The sequence below is a fragment of the Drosophila grimshawi genome, unplaced genomic scaffold (assembly GCF_018153295.1).
Source record: "Drosophila grimshawi isolate 15287-2541.00 unplaced genomic scaffold, ASM1815329v1 contig_44, whole genome shotgun sequence".
Taxonomy (NCBI): Eukaryota; Metazoa; Arthropoda; class Insecta; order Diptera; family Drosophilidae; genus Drosophila; species Drosophila grimshawi.
The window spans coordinates 12,963,754-12,982,685 of record NW_025063240.1 but is presented as its reverse complement, the minus strand read 5'-3'; the positions used below and the strand labels follow the sequence as shown (position 1 = coordinate 12,982,685).

The 18,932-nt window shown below is 38.0% G+C and overlaps 1 protein-coding gene across 3 annotated transcripts; it reads left to right on the top strand.

Annotated features, from left to right (window-relative positions):
* Positions 1-214: 214 nt before the first annotated feature.
* LOC6557798 (LIM/homeobox protein Awh) lies at positions 215-18,021 on the top strand. Of its 3 annotated transcripts, none has more exons than XM_043215447.1 (6): positions 215-809; positions 13,921-14,102; positions 15,364-15,581; positions 16,576-16,797; positions 17,015-17,140; positions 17,234-18,021. In XM_043215447.1, the coding sequence occupies exons 1-6, from the start codon at positions 804-806 to the stop codon at positions 17,293-17,295; spliced, it is 816 nt and encodes a 271-aa protein (XP_043071382.1). In that variant the 5' UTR covers positions 215-803; the 3' UTR covers positions 17,296-18,021. The 3 variants fall into 3 exon arrangements, with proteins under 3 accessions (XP_043071382.1, XP_001984389.2, XP_043071383.1); XM_001984353.2 differs by having other exon boundaries at positions 16,576-16,809; XM_043215448.1 differs by lacking the exon at positions 17,234-18,021 and having other exon boundaries at positions 17,080-17,103.
* The last annotated feature ends 911 nt before the right edge of the window (positions 18,022-18,932 follow it).

The window sequence follows — 18,932 nt, the reverse complement described above, 5'->3', positions numbered from 1 at the left end:
AGACAATGACAACGAGCTGTGAGCCAAAAAACCAGTTGAGCGGGTTTCCGTTTGTACAGGGGTGTGTGTGTGTGTGTGTGTGTGTGTGTATGTGTTTGTGTTGTGTTTGCTTTATGCTGCTACCACTCTCGAAACCGGGTCGTCGTCACATCCATCCATGCTGTTGCTGTTGCTGATCCATGCGGCTAAAGCGCCGGCAGTTTATGCAGTGGCTTCGTAGCTGTAACAACGTCGCTCGCCTCAACGCTCGTGAGCTGCCGCAGCCGCTCGTTGTCTCGCTGTCGTTGTCTCAACAATTGCAGACCCCATCAGAACCGTCTTGCAACCGGATCACATCTGGCGTCCGACTCTCTTATCGCGCCACGCGTTCGCGCCCCGTTCGTTTTGATAAGCAGCACCGCCTGCGAGTTTTTAGCGTCGGCAAAAAGAAAAAACCAAAACAAAAAATCATACAAATTTAACAACAAATAATCTATACAAGAAGGAAATAAAATTCGATGCGTTACCTGTGAACAATTTTCAAAATTTCGCATGTGTTAATCAATAAGGAAAAGTGTTGAAATTATCATACTCATATTTATAGTCAGATGCTCGCGCAATCTTTTATGCAATTAATTTGCATGCATTTAGTGTTATTTGCTGGGCGCTTGACAAACTGATCAAGTCGTCAAAACATTTCGGTCGTCCAGCAAACTGGTGATCTAAATTCATAGATCATCTAAGACGCCAAAAAGCTGGCGGAATAATTATTTTTGTTCAAAAGACTTGGATTAAAAATCGCCAAAATTGTGGAGGCAATTAAAATGAAGGTAAGTTTCACTCAATATTAAAGTTTGCAGATAGAGCATTGAATTCTATTTGATAAGATTTGGAATAGGATTTTTGAGGGTATGAGGAAGAAGAGGTGAGTTTCATTCGATATTTTCCAATTGTAGGAACATTATGAAAACAACCAATGAAACATCATTACTTCGACTAAATAGTTAAAATTGATTCTGATCATATTGTCTTGAAATTTTCAAACTTTATCGACACCCACGCATCGATTGAAATGCTGCCTTCCCTTAGATATTTTGTTTTTAATTGATGCACATGTAAAAATCTTTTGGGTTGACCTACAAAACGTGTCGAATAGATATTGAACCAAAAACCCGCTGGGACGCAACAGGCGGCGTTAGTTTTCTGGCAAACGTTGGAGTATGGAGTATGGAGTATGGGAGAGGAACATTGCTATAATATCTAAAACAATGCACGAGGGGGCAATTCAAAGCCACAAAAAAAAAAAAAAAAAGACTCTCTTCGACAAACCGTACTAATAACTTTGGAAAACGATGAGTTTTCAAAACAGAGAACAGACAGGGCAGAGAGTCGGTGAATATTAAAAGCACACAAATCGCACCACGGGGGTGCAACATCGACTGTGGTTATGGCAACGGATTCGGATTCGGATTCGAATTCAGATTGAATGACGACCATGTCAAACCCACACGTTGAATTATGAGAGACGGGCATTTGTTGCTTTTTAGATTTTTTCAATGTATAGCTGCAGTCTGGGGGAATCGAATCATAGGCGCGTTTATCATTAGTTAACGTTTTTAATTTCTGAATATTTGTTTTTTCGTTGTTTTTTGGGGGGAGCCTGGGCTCATGACGACGCTCATTTGAAATGTTCATTCAAAACTTGGCCACAACATCGAAGCGTTTAATCGATTTTTACGTTAAAGATTTTTTTTTTGCCGTACCTCAGGTATATATTTAAGTATTGTATTGTATCTTGTATTTTATTTTTTTCGGGCTGCCACCCGCTGTTCACATTGTGTGAAGTCTGACGCAAGTGCTGAGCCACCCACAGGATTCATGGGCAATACAATGTTGTAAAATGTTAAATATTGGACATTGGACAGCCAATGAGTTGGCTCTTTCAGATACAGATTACATTAACAGACATACAGATTTCGGCAGATATGTTTGTTGCATGATTTATGCTTCGACGGTTTCTACATCATCGTTTTTACATTTTGCATTGGCTTTGTCCATAAACATAATTTTCATTACCATAGCAAATTAGACAAGGTGCTGACGCTTATTGGGCCGCACATAAAAGGCCAAAATGTGTTATAAATTTCAACGAACATTTCAGCTTAGCCTATAATTGATCTAGGCCCAAGAGGAGCCCACGTAAAACCAATTTCCAAAAGATGATCGCATGCTTAATAAATAATATACTATCCAGACTATATATAGTATATGTATATGCTCTATTGGATGCGTCTTTAATAACTGTCAATATGCACAGCGGGAGATCTTAGAGGAAAAGCCGCAGCAGCGTTTTTTACAACTTCGGCTTCAAATCAAATGTCAACAGTTCTAAGCCGCAACTAGACAACAATAGATCCGGGCTTAAGACCCTTTTCTTACTTGACATCATCGATCTTGACCCGCCCCAGTTGTGTAGATAACCGCCTCCTTCCTCCCTGCCGCTAACAAACCAAAAAAAAAACAACAAACAAATAACAACAAAAAAATGACCAAAGCTATGACGCCACAAAGCGCAGCTTATGAATATTCAGTAAATGTATTTTATTTTTTCTCTTTCTCCTATTCGATTTTTATTTTCGAGCTAAGTAAGAGCTACAGGAAAGGCATAAATACTGAAGCGCTCAACTGTCGAATGTGTGCAAGGCAACCATAAAATATACATATTTCAATACTCGTATTTTCATTAATAATTCACTAGTAAATTAAAAAAAAAAAACATACACACACACACAACCAATACAAAAATACATAAAAAATGCTACAGCATACAATGTCTAAGCTCGGCTGAAAAGCTGTAAACGCCTCCCAGAAAGCAACCCCAAGCAAGACAACAGACATGTTTTCTTTAATTGCGAACTCTGCCATAAGTTATAATTAGCTGGGCATCTGAATGATCGTGTGTCGAGCTTAGAATTTAACAATTTGTCTTCAATATGTTCAATATGTCACCTTAGGCTTTCTAAGTTGTGGCAAATTCAAGTTCCACAATGGCAATAGGTCAAAAATAATAAGGGCAAACATGATTCGATGATTCTAATTATATGGAATGCTTAAGTTTGCATTGAAATATTTAGACTGTTTCCTAGATGAAGAATAAAGCTTTGATGATGAGCTAATAAGCCTGATATTGTTGTAGGTGCAAAAAGCAAGGATGTGCAAAAATACATTCTGCATTTAATAATTGACCTTGTAAAATCATTCACTGACATTCTAAAAAATGTAGATAAAATTAAGTAAATATTCTTATCCCGTGTCTTCCGATTTTCCCTTAACCTATGCATAAATATGTAAATATTATTTATATTTCTTATACATGCGAACTCTTAAAATGATTTACTTTTTGAAGAAATGCAAAGAAATTTGCTTGCTTACACTGATAAGACAGCGTACAACAGTTTTATCAGCTTACGCATTATGTGCTTATTGCAACATCTCTTGAGGAAAACAATAGATGTATTTTGTGCAGCAGAACTCAAGCTGAAAACCCACACAAGGTGTTTAGTTCCACAAAGCAACGCGTGCCACACTGCAACGTGTTTCGAATGACAACTTTTGGCAGCTGCCTGGTCAAGCAGATTTTCATGCTCGTAATTGGATTGGCAACAAGATGCTGAAGAGGCAACATCCCAAATGCCTAATTGACAACTGCGGCGTGGCGTGACAATGCTGACAAGAAGTCTACACCCGACAATAGTCAAATAAATCTCACACAGTGCCCGAAAGAAAATGCATCTTGACTTGAGCCAATTGCCCCGATCAGGCACGAAAGACAAACAAATATCACACCTTTGTTTATGCGCAGACAAACAGACTCAAAAGATAGTAGACAAAGGTAAAACCGAAACAACAATTCGAGTGGTCAACTTGGAGAGTCCTTCTTTGGGTTGCGCATGCGCCTCTGTAATTTGTATTGCACTCTTCCTCCTTCCCTCTCTCACTCTCTCTCTCTCTCTCTCTCTCTGTCTACCCCACTGTCTCCTGGGAGAAACGTGTCAGAGTCAGCAGCAGCAAGCAGTTTTAGCAGGTAAATGTGAAAATTCCCAAAATGAAAATCAAATGCAGACGCCAGTTCGACAGCCGGCAAAAGGCAACCGCACAAAAGAAATTGAAAATCGCCTGAAGTGTCGTGCTTGAGGTCTCTGTGGCTCATTGTTCGTCGAGTGCATCCGCAAAATAGTCCTTAAAGGACGCTTAGTTGGCTTACAAATGATGCATGGGCCCAACCAAAAAAAAAGGGGCTCGACGCCCAACGGCGGCAAATAAAATTGTAAAATGCCACAAATCATTGCAACTCCTATCTATACCAAGTATGTCTGTATGTGCATTGTGTCCTGTCAATGGGTACTCGACAACAAAAATAAAATAAAAAAAAAAGAAGAAAACCCGCCCCTAAATCGTTGTCAGCCTGCATACGTACACGTCTACATATGTATACTTACCCCCCAACCCCTGGCAATCTCCCTCCTGATTCTGGCTAACAATCCGTAACGACAAACCATTCGATTTTAGTTTACATTTTCCGCAAACTTTCATCGTTTGGCAAAATAAATGTTTGCCTGTTGTCTTTTTGTCGATTTTCACATTAGTTTTTCCAGCAGTAACAATTTTCCATTATTCATTCTGTCCGTGTGTGTGTGTTTGTGTGTGCTTGTGAAAATATTGTTATTTAATTGTTTGGCAATTGGCAAAAAGCTTTTGGAGAGCACTGAACAAATGATTGGGTCATTGACTAAAGTCGTATCTTATCTTTACCTGTATATCTAGCACAGTAGCCCGATGAGAAATTGAACTCGATTAGGTTTTTTGAAAAATGCCGCCGATATATTTCAAAGTCGTTTTAGCCAGGTTCTAAATAAATTAAACATACGGAGCTGAGGAGCATAAATTCGAGCTGAACTTCAAACTTGATTTATTGTTTAAACATAAACATAGATGATCGAAATTTGCATTCAAAATAAAAGACGCGATTTTTGTGTGCCGAACAGCAACAACAACAATAACAATAAAAACAGCAACAAAATGACGACAGCCAAACCGAAAGCAAATATTAAAATATTAATATTAATTTATGCAAAATGCAGATTTAACTAATTAATTGTAGTCAATGCCCAATAAAAAATACAAAGAGGAAAAAAAATATCAACTTTACACAATGCAAATCGTAAAAGATGCGAGCGCCGCTGCTGTAAAAAAAAACAGATACGTTCACATCTCTGCTGACGTCGACTTATTGATGTTTAGTGTCGCTGTGACATGTTGACGAAAAGACAAAAGGTATTCAGAGATTGTGTTTGTGGCTCATCGACTCATCTTCAAAGCAACACGTATGATGAATGCCTGAAAAATTCGATAATCATAAACGAAAATATTATGTGCAAAAAACCGGAATATTTATTAAACCGAATCGAATTTACTCTTAAACTGCTTGGAATAGTTTTATAAACATTTTTACGAGGTGCACAGAATACGAAACCAAATTCCATTTAAATTTGCGTGTTAATTCTAATTAAATCATTTAAGGATAAGCGTTAAAAACACAAGCGTTAAAACGAGTTTTTACTGAGATTGTAAGAAAATTACGATTGGAATTCAGATTTTATTGCTTGAATTTGATATTCCCTCCAGCGAGTTATCGATTCCAGTAACTCAATATTTCCTCGGGGTACATTTAAGAAAATTAGTTGATTGCTAAACATTGGAGATTCTTGTACCAATCTCTTTACAAGCCAAACCTCAGTCATTAACTCATTGTACCTTGCGAAAGGGTATAGATAGGAACTCAGAAAAACGAAAAACGCGTGTCGAATGTGTTAGATACTTGCGGGCGATTTATAAGCTATTTATTAGAGAATGTGCTGGCTGACAGATTAGCATCAACAGGCTTATACCGGTACCCGGTCTTGAATACTATTTATTCTCTTTAACTCTGCCTTTTTTGCTCACTCTCTTAAATAATTTTATTTGCACAACTGCCGTTTGCCGTTTGAAGTTTGCTCAATATAAGCGAAAAATAAGTAATGAGAGACAGTAAAAAAATGGCATTTTAAAGGTTAGCCGTGCAGCTGAGTATTTCACTGAAATTGATCATAAAATGACCGATAACGAGAGAGGGAGAGATAGAGAGAGAGAGAGAGTGAGAGAGAGGGAGAGGGAGATAGAGAGAAATACAGATATTATTCATTTGCATTTTGAATAATAAATGCCCAATAATTTATGCGAGTTTCGTGAAATACAACTTTACAAATTATACAGCTACAGGGCAATATAAAAAGTATTGCAATCGTTTAAATTATAACTATAATTAAATGTGAAATAACATCATTTTCGTATGAACTGTCACTTATGCATATTTAACAATACGAAGAATTGAATCTTTTTTATTAAAAATATGATTTTTAATGGAAAACGTTTTCTATCTGATTATTGCTTACTTAAAGTTTAGCTCGAGCTTTAGTTTTAGTTATGGGACTTTCGAACCTTAAGACAAAAACAAAAAGTAAAACATAAACATAAAATTTAGCTTATCAATTTATAAGCTCACAAAATTCTTTTTTCTTTTTGTTTTGTTGGGAACATTCAATCCGGCAGCTGCCGCAAATGATCAAAACAAGTTCTTGAGTCCGAGCTGAAGTGACTAAAAACGTAAAAACTAGGGCTACCTTTAAGTGGGCTACAACAACAACAACAACAACATCAACATAGACATGGTCAAAATCGAATACCAATTTTCAGTCTGCCACCGCGCGTCGAATTCGTTGTGCGGCGGGGGCGATGAGGAGAGGAGAGGAGGAGAGGGACAAACGGAATGTCGTCGAGTCGTCGAACGCTTTGAAATTTAATATGAAAACGTTGTCTATGCAAATGAATATTGCCACCTGTTTATGTTTATGGTCAATGGAAATGGCAGCATCCCCAGCCAACAGCAGCAGCAGCAGCTACCCAAAAAAAAAAAAAACGGTATTGGCTGCAACAGATCCGATCCGATACGATCCATTTCAACGAACGATCTATCAAGTGGCTTCTTTTTTGGGGTTTTTAGTTTTTTTTCTTTGGTTACACGGATATTGTGGCTGTGTGTGTGTGGATTATCTTGGTGGGAAAAACGTGAGAACGATCGTGTATGCAAATCACTTTCAAGAGTTTTGGAACGTTCCCGGCTCGTAGTCCAATAAAATATACGAAAACTAAAACGAAGAAAGTATTAAAATGAAATTTATTTCGTATGGGGCGAGCCACAGTTATAATAAAACGCGTCTGGGAGCGCACACACAAAGCCCAATGTTTGCCAACAACAACAAGAACAACAACAACAGCAACAGCAACAAACAAACAACAACAAGAACACTATTGCTTATGGCGGCTGTAAAACACAAGCAGTCAACGGTCTTTGGGTCCCTGTTTGCCAGTTTCCCGCTCCACACAGAACAAAGATCGCTGAGATCTTCGAGCTGATGCTGCCTTTTCGAATTGAGTTGAGTTGAGTTGAGTTGAGTTTTGTGTTTTGTAGTGTAATAAAGTGCGACATTTTAAGTCGTCGGCTGATCGGGGTAATAACTTGTCAACACCGGCCCCAACAAAATATAACCATTAAAAAAAAGTGTGAGCGCGTCTTCGTCATCGCCGAGAAGTCCCAAAACAATTTATATATATTATATATACATATATGTATACATTCTTGTGGTTTTCGTTTTTTTTTTTTTACATTTTTATTATGATGAATAACATTTTGTTTTAAAGACAACGCACAAAAATCCGCGTATTTTCTATTTAAAATGGAAATGCATTTGAAATTAATTATTGAGAGTCTGCTTAGCAGCTATGTTTGCAATAAGGGAAAATACAACAACAGAGACACACACAATGAGCTGGCAGCTGAAGATCAGAAAAGTATTTTGGCTATAAAAACGTTGGCAGCTCGCTGGGCCTATTGGCCGTAAAATATTTTACGATGTTACGCTAACAAAAAAAAAACCAAAAAAAACCACGTCCAACTAATCCGCCATGTGCGTATCATCTTGCTCGCTCCAATGTTCCCTCTCTCTCCATCTCTCCCGCTCACTCTCTATTTATTTAACTACCTCCTTTCCCCACTGAATGAATGGGTTGGCATCATAATATTTGCCTAGGCCAAAAAGCGCGCCTCGTCTGTGTCCAAGCCGCAAAATTGAGCTTCAACGGGAGATGAAGCCGCGAACTGTAAATGTATCTATGCGACTCTGTATGTGTGTGTGTGTGTATGTGTGTGTGTGTGCGTGTGTAAGTTTGGGTGCGTGTGATGTGTGAATATGTTGTGAAAATTGAATGGCATATGCACATTTTGTCGCCAGTGATAAAATTTAATAACGCTGATAAATTTAGCAAAAACATGTTGGGCCATTGACATAAAGCGGTAATTAAGTTTGCTGACTCGCAGCAGGACAACGTCAACGATGGACCCAACGATGCAAAGTGCTGCACATGCAAATATACAGTGAACACCGCACATATTGGAACTTACATGCTTATCCATAATATACTTTAGAAGGCTTTTAAACAGCATTTAAATCTGTAATGAATGCATCTATCTGACTTTGCAGGGATCTTATTGAAATAGGTGGCTTAGGATCATGAATTTATTACATTTTTTAGATGTTTACATATTTGATTGATATAAGCATGCATAAGGCATGTAAGTTCTCAGATACTTTGAAAAATGCTTGAAATTCCTTCTGCTCTGCTTGACTTCTTTCGCTTCCTTGTAGCCAGTATTTACTGTAATCCCATAGAAAAGCTTTCGTTTCTTTTCGTTGCTGAGTTCTATATGCTTTTGTTTGTCGTGTTACAGCGGCCATTAATTTGATTGGATCAATGGGAGCGACAACAGCTATAGCTTTATCTATAGCTATAGCCATACTCGTAGACACAGACAATGGTGACATACACTCATACACATACACTCATAAGCCAGCTCGATCGCGTCGTGAAATATTTGTAAGCATTTAACCAATTGATTGGTGTCTGCGAGAGTACGAGTATTGTATACTAAATGTGTAAAATACGCTGAAGATGGGCAACGCGTGGGCGCCCCTTATTCGTTTTCATTCATAAAGAGTAGTCATTAAATAACAATCAGCAACGACGTTGATCTTAACGCCAAACAAACGCCGACGTGTAAATTGGCATAATATTTTTAAATATTTTTTAAACAGTATCCCACGCATCGGCGACAACACCAAAATACAACAAAAAAGTAGCTCTAATTAAAAGCGAGCTGATTTTTTTTTATTTCGAAAGTGTTTGAGCAACGAATCTGATCAAAAATACATAAATATATTGTATATAAAGAAAAGAGAAATAAATATTTATTTGACAGACGCCTCTTGATAATTTCCATGGTTTATAAATCAAAGCAATCCCTTTAAGTTATTTAACTGTATGTATAAATGTATATGTGCAATTATTTATGTATAAGTCTATGTATGTTTTGGCACAGCCTTCATTGTTAACTGGCGCTTAAACCTGCATTTGTTGTTATTATTATTTTATTATTATTATTACTGTTGATGTCAATTTTTAAAGCGCCTTAAATATAGCCCAAAGGCCTTAAGAAAACATTTGCCAAAATGCCTCTACGACAAGTGGTCACCGGTATAAGTAAATATATACATACATATCTATACATATAGTATTGTAGTATATACAGTATATTTATATTATTGTATTGCTTCGATTGTTGTTAGCGGCTTTTGTCATGAAGCCTGCAACATTCTCACGCTGTTTACATTTGTTGATTTTCATTATTTGGATTGCCGAGCTGATTTGTCCCTCAGCCAAAAAAGCATCATAGACAAGATGACAAGTCAGATGACTAAAAAGTGTATCTCAGCCCTGGGCTTTTGTCACATTTTTTCTCTTTTCTTGGGACCATCAATCGATCGAGGGACTGAAACTGCTCCCATTGATGATCGCTCAATTTGCGCAATGACGTGAAAATTTGTGAAGTGAATCGTTTTGGGTAATCGATCTTCTAGGCGTGCAGCAGCCACTGTAGGAGTAATAGATGATATAGTTCTTTTCTATTGTCATTTTTGTGGCTTTTGTTTGCACCACAGCGGCTACTGTTCGCACTCAAAGGGAAATATATGAATGGTTAAGCAGATCAATTGATTAGTTTCAAGCAAGTTGCCTATATTCAAATGTGTATACTTAGTTATATTTATGTATTTATATATTTATATATATATATATATATATAATATTTGTATATCTGCCTTTTATCAAACTCGACTTCACACCTCTCTCTTTCTCTTTTGGGGGGTAATTAAATGGCAGCTTGTAAATTTTATTGCATACTCTTCAGCGTCTGTCTCTCGGCCTTTGTATCTTTTTATAGTTCTATCTGGCCTTTTGTATCGCTCTTTACGTTTTATATGGCGTTCGAGGCGGTTATTTATGACATTTAAGCAAAAGTTGCAAGGTGCAAGTTTTGTGTATGGAATTTTTATGATAGCGTAGACAGCGGTCCCAAAGACTCAAGTGCCATTGCTTATAGTATACAATACTGCCATATTTCTAGCAAAGAAAACTGGCTGGGGTAGCTTGCAGAGATCTGAAAAATCTACATATAGATACGAATTGGCCGCCTTATCTAGTTCCCACTAATCAAAAAGGCAGTGAACTGGGTTAGCTCGGTTTCTCAGTCTCTTCAGCAGGCCTGTCTTGGCGGTTTCGATAACATCGCATCTGTAAAATGGCATAAAATTTGTTAATAATATCTTTTGTTCATACATATCGTTACGTGCAGATCTTTGAATTTTTTATGTTTCGCTTTAGCATTTAATCCGAGATAATTCAACAAACAAATTGCCTATTTTAGTAAATGAATTCATGCACATTTTTATAACGATTTGTGTTTGATTTGTTCAAATAATGGTATAAGTATGGACAAATGATGTGAAATAAAGATATAATAGTTGAAGAATTAGGAATCCAAGTTAACGATGAGTTACAGATACTTATTGAAATTCAAAGCTTGGCCCGATTTATGCAGTTCTTAGAGAAAACCTCAACATTTATGAGTAAATTAGAGTCAAATGACATCCTAGCCAAAATGCCACTTCAGGGCTCAGCTCTGACAACAGGCATACATATTTTGGAAAAGTGGGCATAGACATGACAACAATAACAACAACAGCAATAACTGCATATATATATATGACGTACAGACCGCCAGTCAAGTCAGAGTCTGTCCTTGGCTACACATATGAGTGTGTGTGCGTGTGCGTGTGTCTGTGTCATAACGGGCGTCGGGAAAACAAATTGCCCAAAAAAAAAAACACCCCGAGACCCCTTCGTTGGCAGCTACTGGGTATTTGGTTTTTCGGTTCCTGGTCGTTCGTTCGAAAAGTTAAACGAAAGTGACAGGCTGGCAGGCAGGCAGGCAGGCGGGCAGGCGGGTTGGCGGGCAGACAGGCAGGCCGGGGCAGTCAACGCGCAGGCTCGTTGCAGGAGCTGAGCAGGGGTTGAGGGGAGGGCGCGATTAAACGTGTCACACGAAGCGACGCGGTTGAAAAGTTAAATGGCAGCAGCCAAAATGAGCAGCAGCCACCATGTTAGCATGTAGTTATAGCTACACACACACACACGCGCACACACACACTGATATACATATGTGTATCTGTGAGATACATGGCCCGAGACGCAGCTACATGTTGCTCATGTGCTTGTGTGTGTGTGTGTGTGTGTGTGTGTCTGTTTTTGTGATGGTGGCCATATTGCATATTTCGGCTATTTCATTTCAATTTCGAAGGCATTTCCCAGGCACAAACCCCCTGACGGCTTACCCTCCTAAATGTATCTCATAGCTGGCAGCTTGTATCTACAAATTGTCATGAATAATTTGCGGAATATGTGCGAGATATTTGTTTGTTCGTTGTTAATATTGTTGTTGTTGTTGTTGTTGTTGTTGCTGCTGCTGCTGCCGTTGTTTTCGGCTGCGGTTTTTCCTCAACTGCGTCACAGTTGTTTAGCTTCTGAGACGCGTCGAATAAGCGACTTTACGCGTAGTATATACTTATTTTTATTGTTTATTAATTGGTATACTAGTCGCTACACAGACCCACTTTGATCTTGTGCCGATATGGCCTGCCTAGTCACGGCCGACTTTTTGTTTAAATATATGTATTTATTTTGTATTATGTGTATTTGCTGCTGTTGTGTGTTATTCTTATTGTTGTTGCTGTTGCTGTTGTTAATGTGTCGCGCTATTTGTATTTATTTTGTATATTTTGTCAAAGGCAACCTTTTTGGTCGGCGGTCGCTTTTAACAGAACTTGCCAGCCAAAAGTTAATAACAGGCTGCGACTGCTGCTGCTGCTGCTGCTGCTGCTGCTATTGCAAAAACGACAACAATCAGTTGTACCAACAATTGTTTTGCTAAAGCAGCAGCAACAGCAGCATCAACAACAACACCAAAAGCAACAAAAGTTCATCGCCAACGCCAGCAATTAATTTGGTAAAAACGGTAAATTTATTTTCACTGCCGCTTTGATTAATGGAAAAACAATTTTTGAAGTCGACGTCATTGCCGTTGCCGTTGCCGTTGTGGTTGTGTTGATGTTATCTTTTTTTCTGTTGTTTTTTCCATTGACAATTTTTTTTTTTTAACGACTTGAAAATATGCAAAACGCTAGCCATTAATTTAATGCCTTAATGTCCAGCACTGAATTGTATACTATATATTAAATTGATCAACAAGAGAAATTGAAATGTTTAAAGCTAGACAGAACGGAAATTTAATTGAATTCGCAGCTAGAAACTTGCCAGATAATAAATTATGGGACCATAATTGAGCGTAATTAATTTACACGAGATGATAGTTCACGATAATTGTTGAAGGAGAAGGGGTAAAAAATTAATATTTCTATAGAACTAAAGTCAATTAATTTCCAGAAAAGTGATATTTCAACAATCAAATTCAGCTAAAAAAAATTTAACTCTGTTAATGAAAACATTCTGAAAAATGTAATTAAATTATTGTAGTAGTTGACATAATTGTTTGAGTTGATATTTAACTCAACGAACACGGCAAATACATTTTAAATAAACAAACAAACGCGTATTTGTACCAAGTAGTATATGAAATGCGATAAAATTAGTTTGAAACACTTTTAAAACGGCGTAACATGCAGTCCAAAATGAATATTCATAAGTCGTCAAACGATCGATGGTCTATAAATTAAATGAATATGCTACTTTTTTTGTTTTGTTTTTTTTTTTTTTTTGGTCAAAACACAGTGACACAAACTGTGATTGTGACTGCGACTTTAGACTGTGAGTGTGAGATTAGTAAAGCAGTTTCAGCTACATTGAAAATGGTAACAATTAGCATAACCTTTTTTAAATTTATGTTTCGATTTTGATTTTGAAAACAATAGAAACTCGTCTGGGTCTACTTGAATACCCGATGGCGTTTCCTAGTGTTGTTGTTGCTGTTGTGGTTATTGATATTGTTTTGCTTTTGGCTTTTTGGGAATTTTAATATACATTAGTAAGTTAAATGTTGCAGGTAAAGAAATAAAACAGAAGCCGACGGCAGATTCGACAGATTTATTGAGCGATTTCAACGGAAAGCATAACAAACGATGCCCCTTACTCCGACGCTTCGATAAAAGTAAATATCAGTGTACCAATCGAAACCAAGATTAACCGGTTCCGGCTCAAAGCTCGAAGCACACATACAACGAGCAAATCAATTTCGGTTATTGAATTCCCCATTTTCAGTCGATTCTTTAGAATAATAGTTTAGAGAGAATATTTAGAGAGACATAGTGTCATTAAACATGAGATGACTATATAATATATATAGATTATATGATCATTTGTATCTTTCATATTTTGCAGACTGAGCTGCGTTCCTGCGCAGCGTGCGGCGAACCAATCTCGGATCGATTTTTTCTCGAGGTTGGCGGCTGCTCGTGGCACGCGCATTGCCTCCGATGTTGCATGTGCATGTGCCCGCTGGATCGCCAACAGTCGTGCTTCATCCGAGAACGGCAGGTCTACTGCAAGGCCGATTACAGCAAGTAAGTATTTAATCCAAAACCAAAATCAAAAGCAAAAAATACAAATCAAAGAATTTATCGCATTTGAAAATCATCAAACAAATCGCATATTTGTTTATGTGCGTTTTATGCAAACCAGCTTAATCTTTTGCATATTTTTTGTATATACCCTAAAGCATTTGCCAATTTATATACATTCATTTCGGAGCATTAATTTGATGTTTTATTGGGGACTTTCTCGCCATCAGATCGAAATCGATGTGATCATTGTTCGATTTCCAATGCATTTTCCAACATTTATATTGTTGTTGTTTGCGTGTGTCAGTGTCAGTGTGTGTGTGTGTGTGTGCACAAGTGTTTCCAACATATTTTCCCACACGACTCTGAGGCGATGTACACGATATAAATAAAGTCTAAGGTTAATTGTAACAATTCGACAACGTTTGCGACTTAATCCCTAAGATAAACAGAGCAAGATGCAACCAAAAAACGCTACGAAAGCGAGAGACTCTCAGAAGCAGCCTTTTGAATGCAAGTTGCAAGCAAAGTATCTTACAGATACAAGCACACACACACACACACTGACACACTCACATACTCACATACTCACACAGGCACATGTGGATACACTCGTAGTTGGGTTGTTGCTGTCCACACAGGCGGAAAACGGTGTCGACGGCGAACGAAATGAAAATAAACAAACAAACGCGCCGTGAGATGCTGTAAAAATATTTATTTTTCAAGTTAAGAATTTTAAGTGTGCATTGGGCGCTGGGCCCAGTTTGGAGCTGTAGATGGAGACATCAACCACAACCCAGCATCAGCATCAGCATCAGTACCAGTCATAGTCTCCGGGTTTGTTGAGGTCCAGTCATCCCTACCAATATGAGCGTACAATGTTGTGCTTGTAAAAATAAGCTTAAAAGCTAACAATAAGCCGTCAAAAGTTGCCAACTCATTTGGAAAAACGCAGCGGCAACGAGCAGCAACAACTTCCGCTTAGAAAACGTGCAACCAAAAACGCGCACAAGAAACCTGGAAGTAAAACGCCAGTGAACCGCCAGTGAACCGCCAGTGAGTCGCCAGTGAAACACTAGTGAACCGCCAGTGAATCGCCAGTGAAACGCCAGAGAATCGCCTGTGAAACACCAGTGAAACGCGCTCAATAAAATGTTTAAGCCTCGTTATGCTAAATACATTTTATTCTTAATGCACTTTGCCTCCATATCCAATAATTAACTACAATTTCCGTTCTGTTTTCTTGCTTTTATTTTTATTGCAGAAGTTTTGGCGCCAAGTGCTCAAAATGCTGTCGCAGCATCTCCGCCTCCGACTGGGTGAGACGAGCCCGCGATTTGGTCTTCCATTTGGCGTGCTTTGCCTGCGATCAGTGTGGACGCCAGTTGTCCACTGGCGAACAGTTTGCGCTCATGGATGACCGTGTGCTCTGCAAGGCTCATTATCTTGAAACGGTCGAGGGTGGCACCACATCAAGTGACGGTAAGCGGAACCAAAATTAAATAACAAGAATGAACGTTGCTCTCGGCTGTAATCGACTGCGGAATACACTGTAATAAGGGCAGGTGGGCAAATTTCCTGATCACGAGATTAGTAAGACTCAAAACTGTTAGCTTATTCGTTCTTGCGATTGGCGAGAATATCTTTGGGTTGATCTTTAAATTGTATAACTCTAGTTCAAAAACTATTGTCAGGAATATTCTTTTAATCGTTCTTTAAATAATTTAGCTGCCAATTTTATTTAATATTTGATGACATGAAACTGTGGTTCTTAACAAAAACCGCAGCACTTTGTCTGCCACAGATATACATACATCAAAGAGAATCGTACAACAGAAGGACATTGTAGAAATTCAATAAACCCATTTTTCGTTTCTGGATTAGAGCATAATAATACAATGAATTAAAAAGAAAACAAACCAAACCAAAAGTCCAAGCGAAGCAAAAGTAAATAAGTATTTACATTGGCGACAAGTTGAAAACATGTTGCACGCTTTGGGGGCAAGCGAAACGGTTGGCAATTTGGAACGCTGCTTTGGGGGGGAGGAACTGAGCGTCAGGTAGTCGCCACTGGCCAAGATTGGCAGCTCCTTCTGGCTGCGCAAACCTGATGAAATCGTGTCACAACTGAGGCATAACTGAGAGTCGGCGGCCAGACGACGTGATCGGCTTCAGAATGTCGCTGTCGTTGTTGTTGTTGTTGTTGTTGTTGTTGTTTGGTTACCCCACTGTGCAGTAGACCCACCAAGAAGAAGTAGCTCTGTGGACCATAAAGCCACACCGGCCATAAACTATAAACACTTTTGACATTTTCAATTTGGTGCACTGTCAAAATGCTTTTAGACGCCGGCTTAGGCACGTTCTTCGTTGGACATGTAGTATTGTAAACAGAGTGTGTGTGTGTGTGTGTGTGTGTATGCCCATGTTGCATTCAGTAACCTCAAGTATTTCGATTTATCCATATGTATATCTGTAGATGGCTGTGATGGTGATGGTTATCACAAGAGTAAAACGAAACGCGTGCGCACCACATTCACAGAGGAGCAATTGCAAGTGCTGCAGGCCAACTTTCAGATTGACAGTAATCCGGATGGTCAGGATTTGGAGCGGATTGCATCGGTGACCGGTCTGAGCAAGCGTGTGACGCAAGTTTGGTTTCAGAATTCGCGGGCGCGACAGAAAAAACACATACATGCTGGTAAGAATAAAAGTAAGTAGTGGATTAGTGCAGCATGCCCCTTGCCCCCAAAACGTAGACTCAAGCATATCTTGTATCTGTGTAGACGTATTCTAAGTAGTTCTACTTATAAGTACTTATGCATATATATTCATACATATATGTATACCATGATGCTAATCAAGTTTTATTTTGTTCGATGCTCTGTTCTCTTTCGACAAACGATTTCTGATTGCAGTACGCGAACCGGAAGGAAGCTCATTTGCGCGTCATATTAACCTGCAGTTAACGTACTCATTTCAGAATAACGCACAGAATCCCATGCATATGAATGGCACCAAAGGTGCTCTATATCCAGCGCATGGTGAGACCAAAAAAAAAATATATATATATATATCTAAGATGAACTTGAACTAATCAAAATATTTCCATTACTTTTGTCTTTCTTTTTTTATAGAATCCTCGATGGATGAGCTGTCGCAAGACTCGAGTGTTCACTGTATGCCCAGCGAGGTGTGACTGCAGCAGTCCTCGCCAGCGCATGCTCATCGCTGATCATTAATGATCATCTGTATAGCATTGAAGCCAATCGCTGGCAGCTTGGGGGCTGCAACATGAGCAACAAACAAACAAAAACAAAAAAACAAAACACACACAAAAAATGCAAAAGAAAAACGTCCTTTCCTAGTCAAAATTTTATGTAAAGCGCAAGGCTCATATGAAATGAAAAACATAAAACTAAAACAACTAAAAAAAACAAAAACAAGAAGCACAACTGGAGTACAGACAGTGAAAAAGTCGTTAAAGTACTATAACGAGTATTTGAAGCATAATCAAAGTCCATCAACTACTTACCACAGCTACAGATGCTATGAGCATCGGGAAAACTCAAACCCAGTCCAAAATAGAGTCGGCAACATTCCAACACACACACACACACACATTCATACACACATCTCAGAATATATATATAGACACTCACACAAACACACACACATTCCTGCATAGCCTATAAAAACCTAAGCATAGTTTAGTTAATTTAATTTAAATGAAATTTAAATTTAATTTAGTTTAATGCCTAATTGTTAAGTGTTTTTGCATCTACGTATGTATATCTCTATTTAACTATCTCTATCTCCATCTCTCGTTCGCTTCAACCTTTGATTTAGTTGTTAGGTAAAAAACGAGTAAAACTGCAGCTGCTTGCCAAGGCTTTTGTAAAATATATTTATATGCCTATCGTATCATGAGAAATGTTGTTATTGTTTATTTTCATTGTTTTTTAAATGTATAAAAGAATACCTACACATATATATATATGTATATATATATATATCTATATATATGTATATACACTTATATATGATATACATATGTAATTGGCCAGGCATTTTGTATATAGTTATAATAGCCAAAATTGATAAGCAAAATCAAAATTGATTAAATGAAAGTAAACATTTAGTTAACACAAATTATAAACAACTACAATTAATAATGAATCGAAATCAATTAAAATGAAAAAAAAACAATACTTTTTAAAAACAATCCATAAATGTGTTATAAATTTAGAAGGGAAAGTAAATTGCTGAGTTTCATGGGAATGTTGTTTGGAATTCTTGAAGGATTATAAAAACTATTTGCGCCAGATTGTTAAATGGATGAGGAATAACTAACGATAAACATTAATACTAATTATGCAGATATGTTTTAAAAGATTTTCTCCACAGAGAAGGTAGAAGGTTTAGAGGTATTTTTCCGAACTTGACTCCGAATCTTTATAGGAAAGTTTTAGTAAGAATCATTTCACAATCGGTCTTAAGTGCAATTTTATAGTGCAATCTATTTACCGGTAAGACAGGTAAGGCAGTTATCATGCTGTTATCCACTCATTAATAGATCAAATATTTGCATTAGATGGCTTGTAAAGATCGTATCCAACAAAGTAGATGGCAAGTGACTATTAGCAGCAATTGAACGCTAATGTGTCACTTGCTAATGCCAACTGATCTTTGGCAACACTTGATGTCGATTTCCGGTGCAACATCATCACCTGTGCACGGATCGCAGTTGTAACCGAAGCTGAAGCTCTGAAGCATCTGCAGCAGACAGTGTGACGACGATGCAGATGCCGATGCCAATGCCAATGCGTAGGGGGG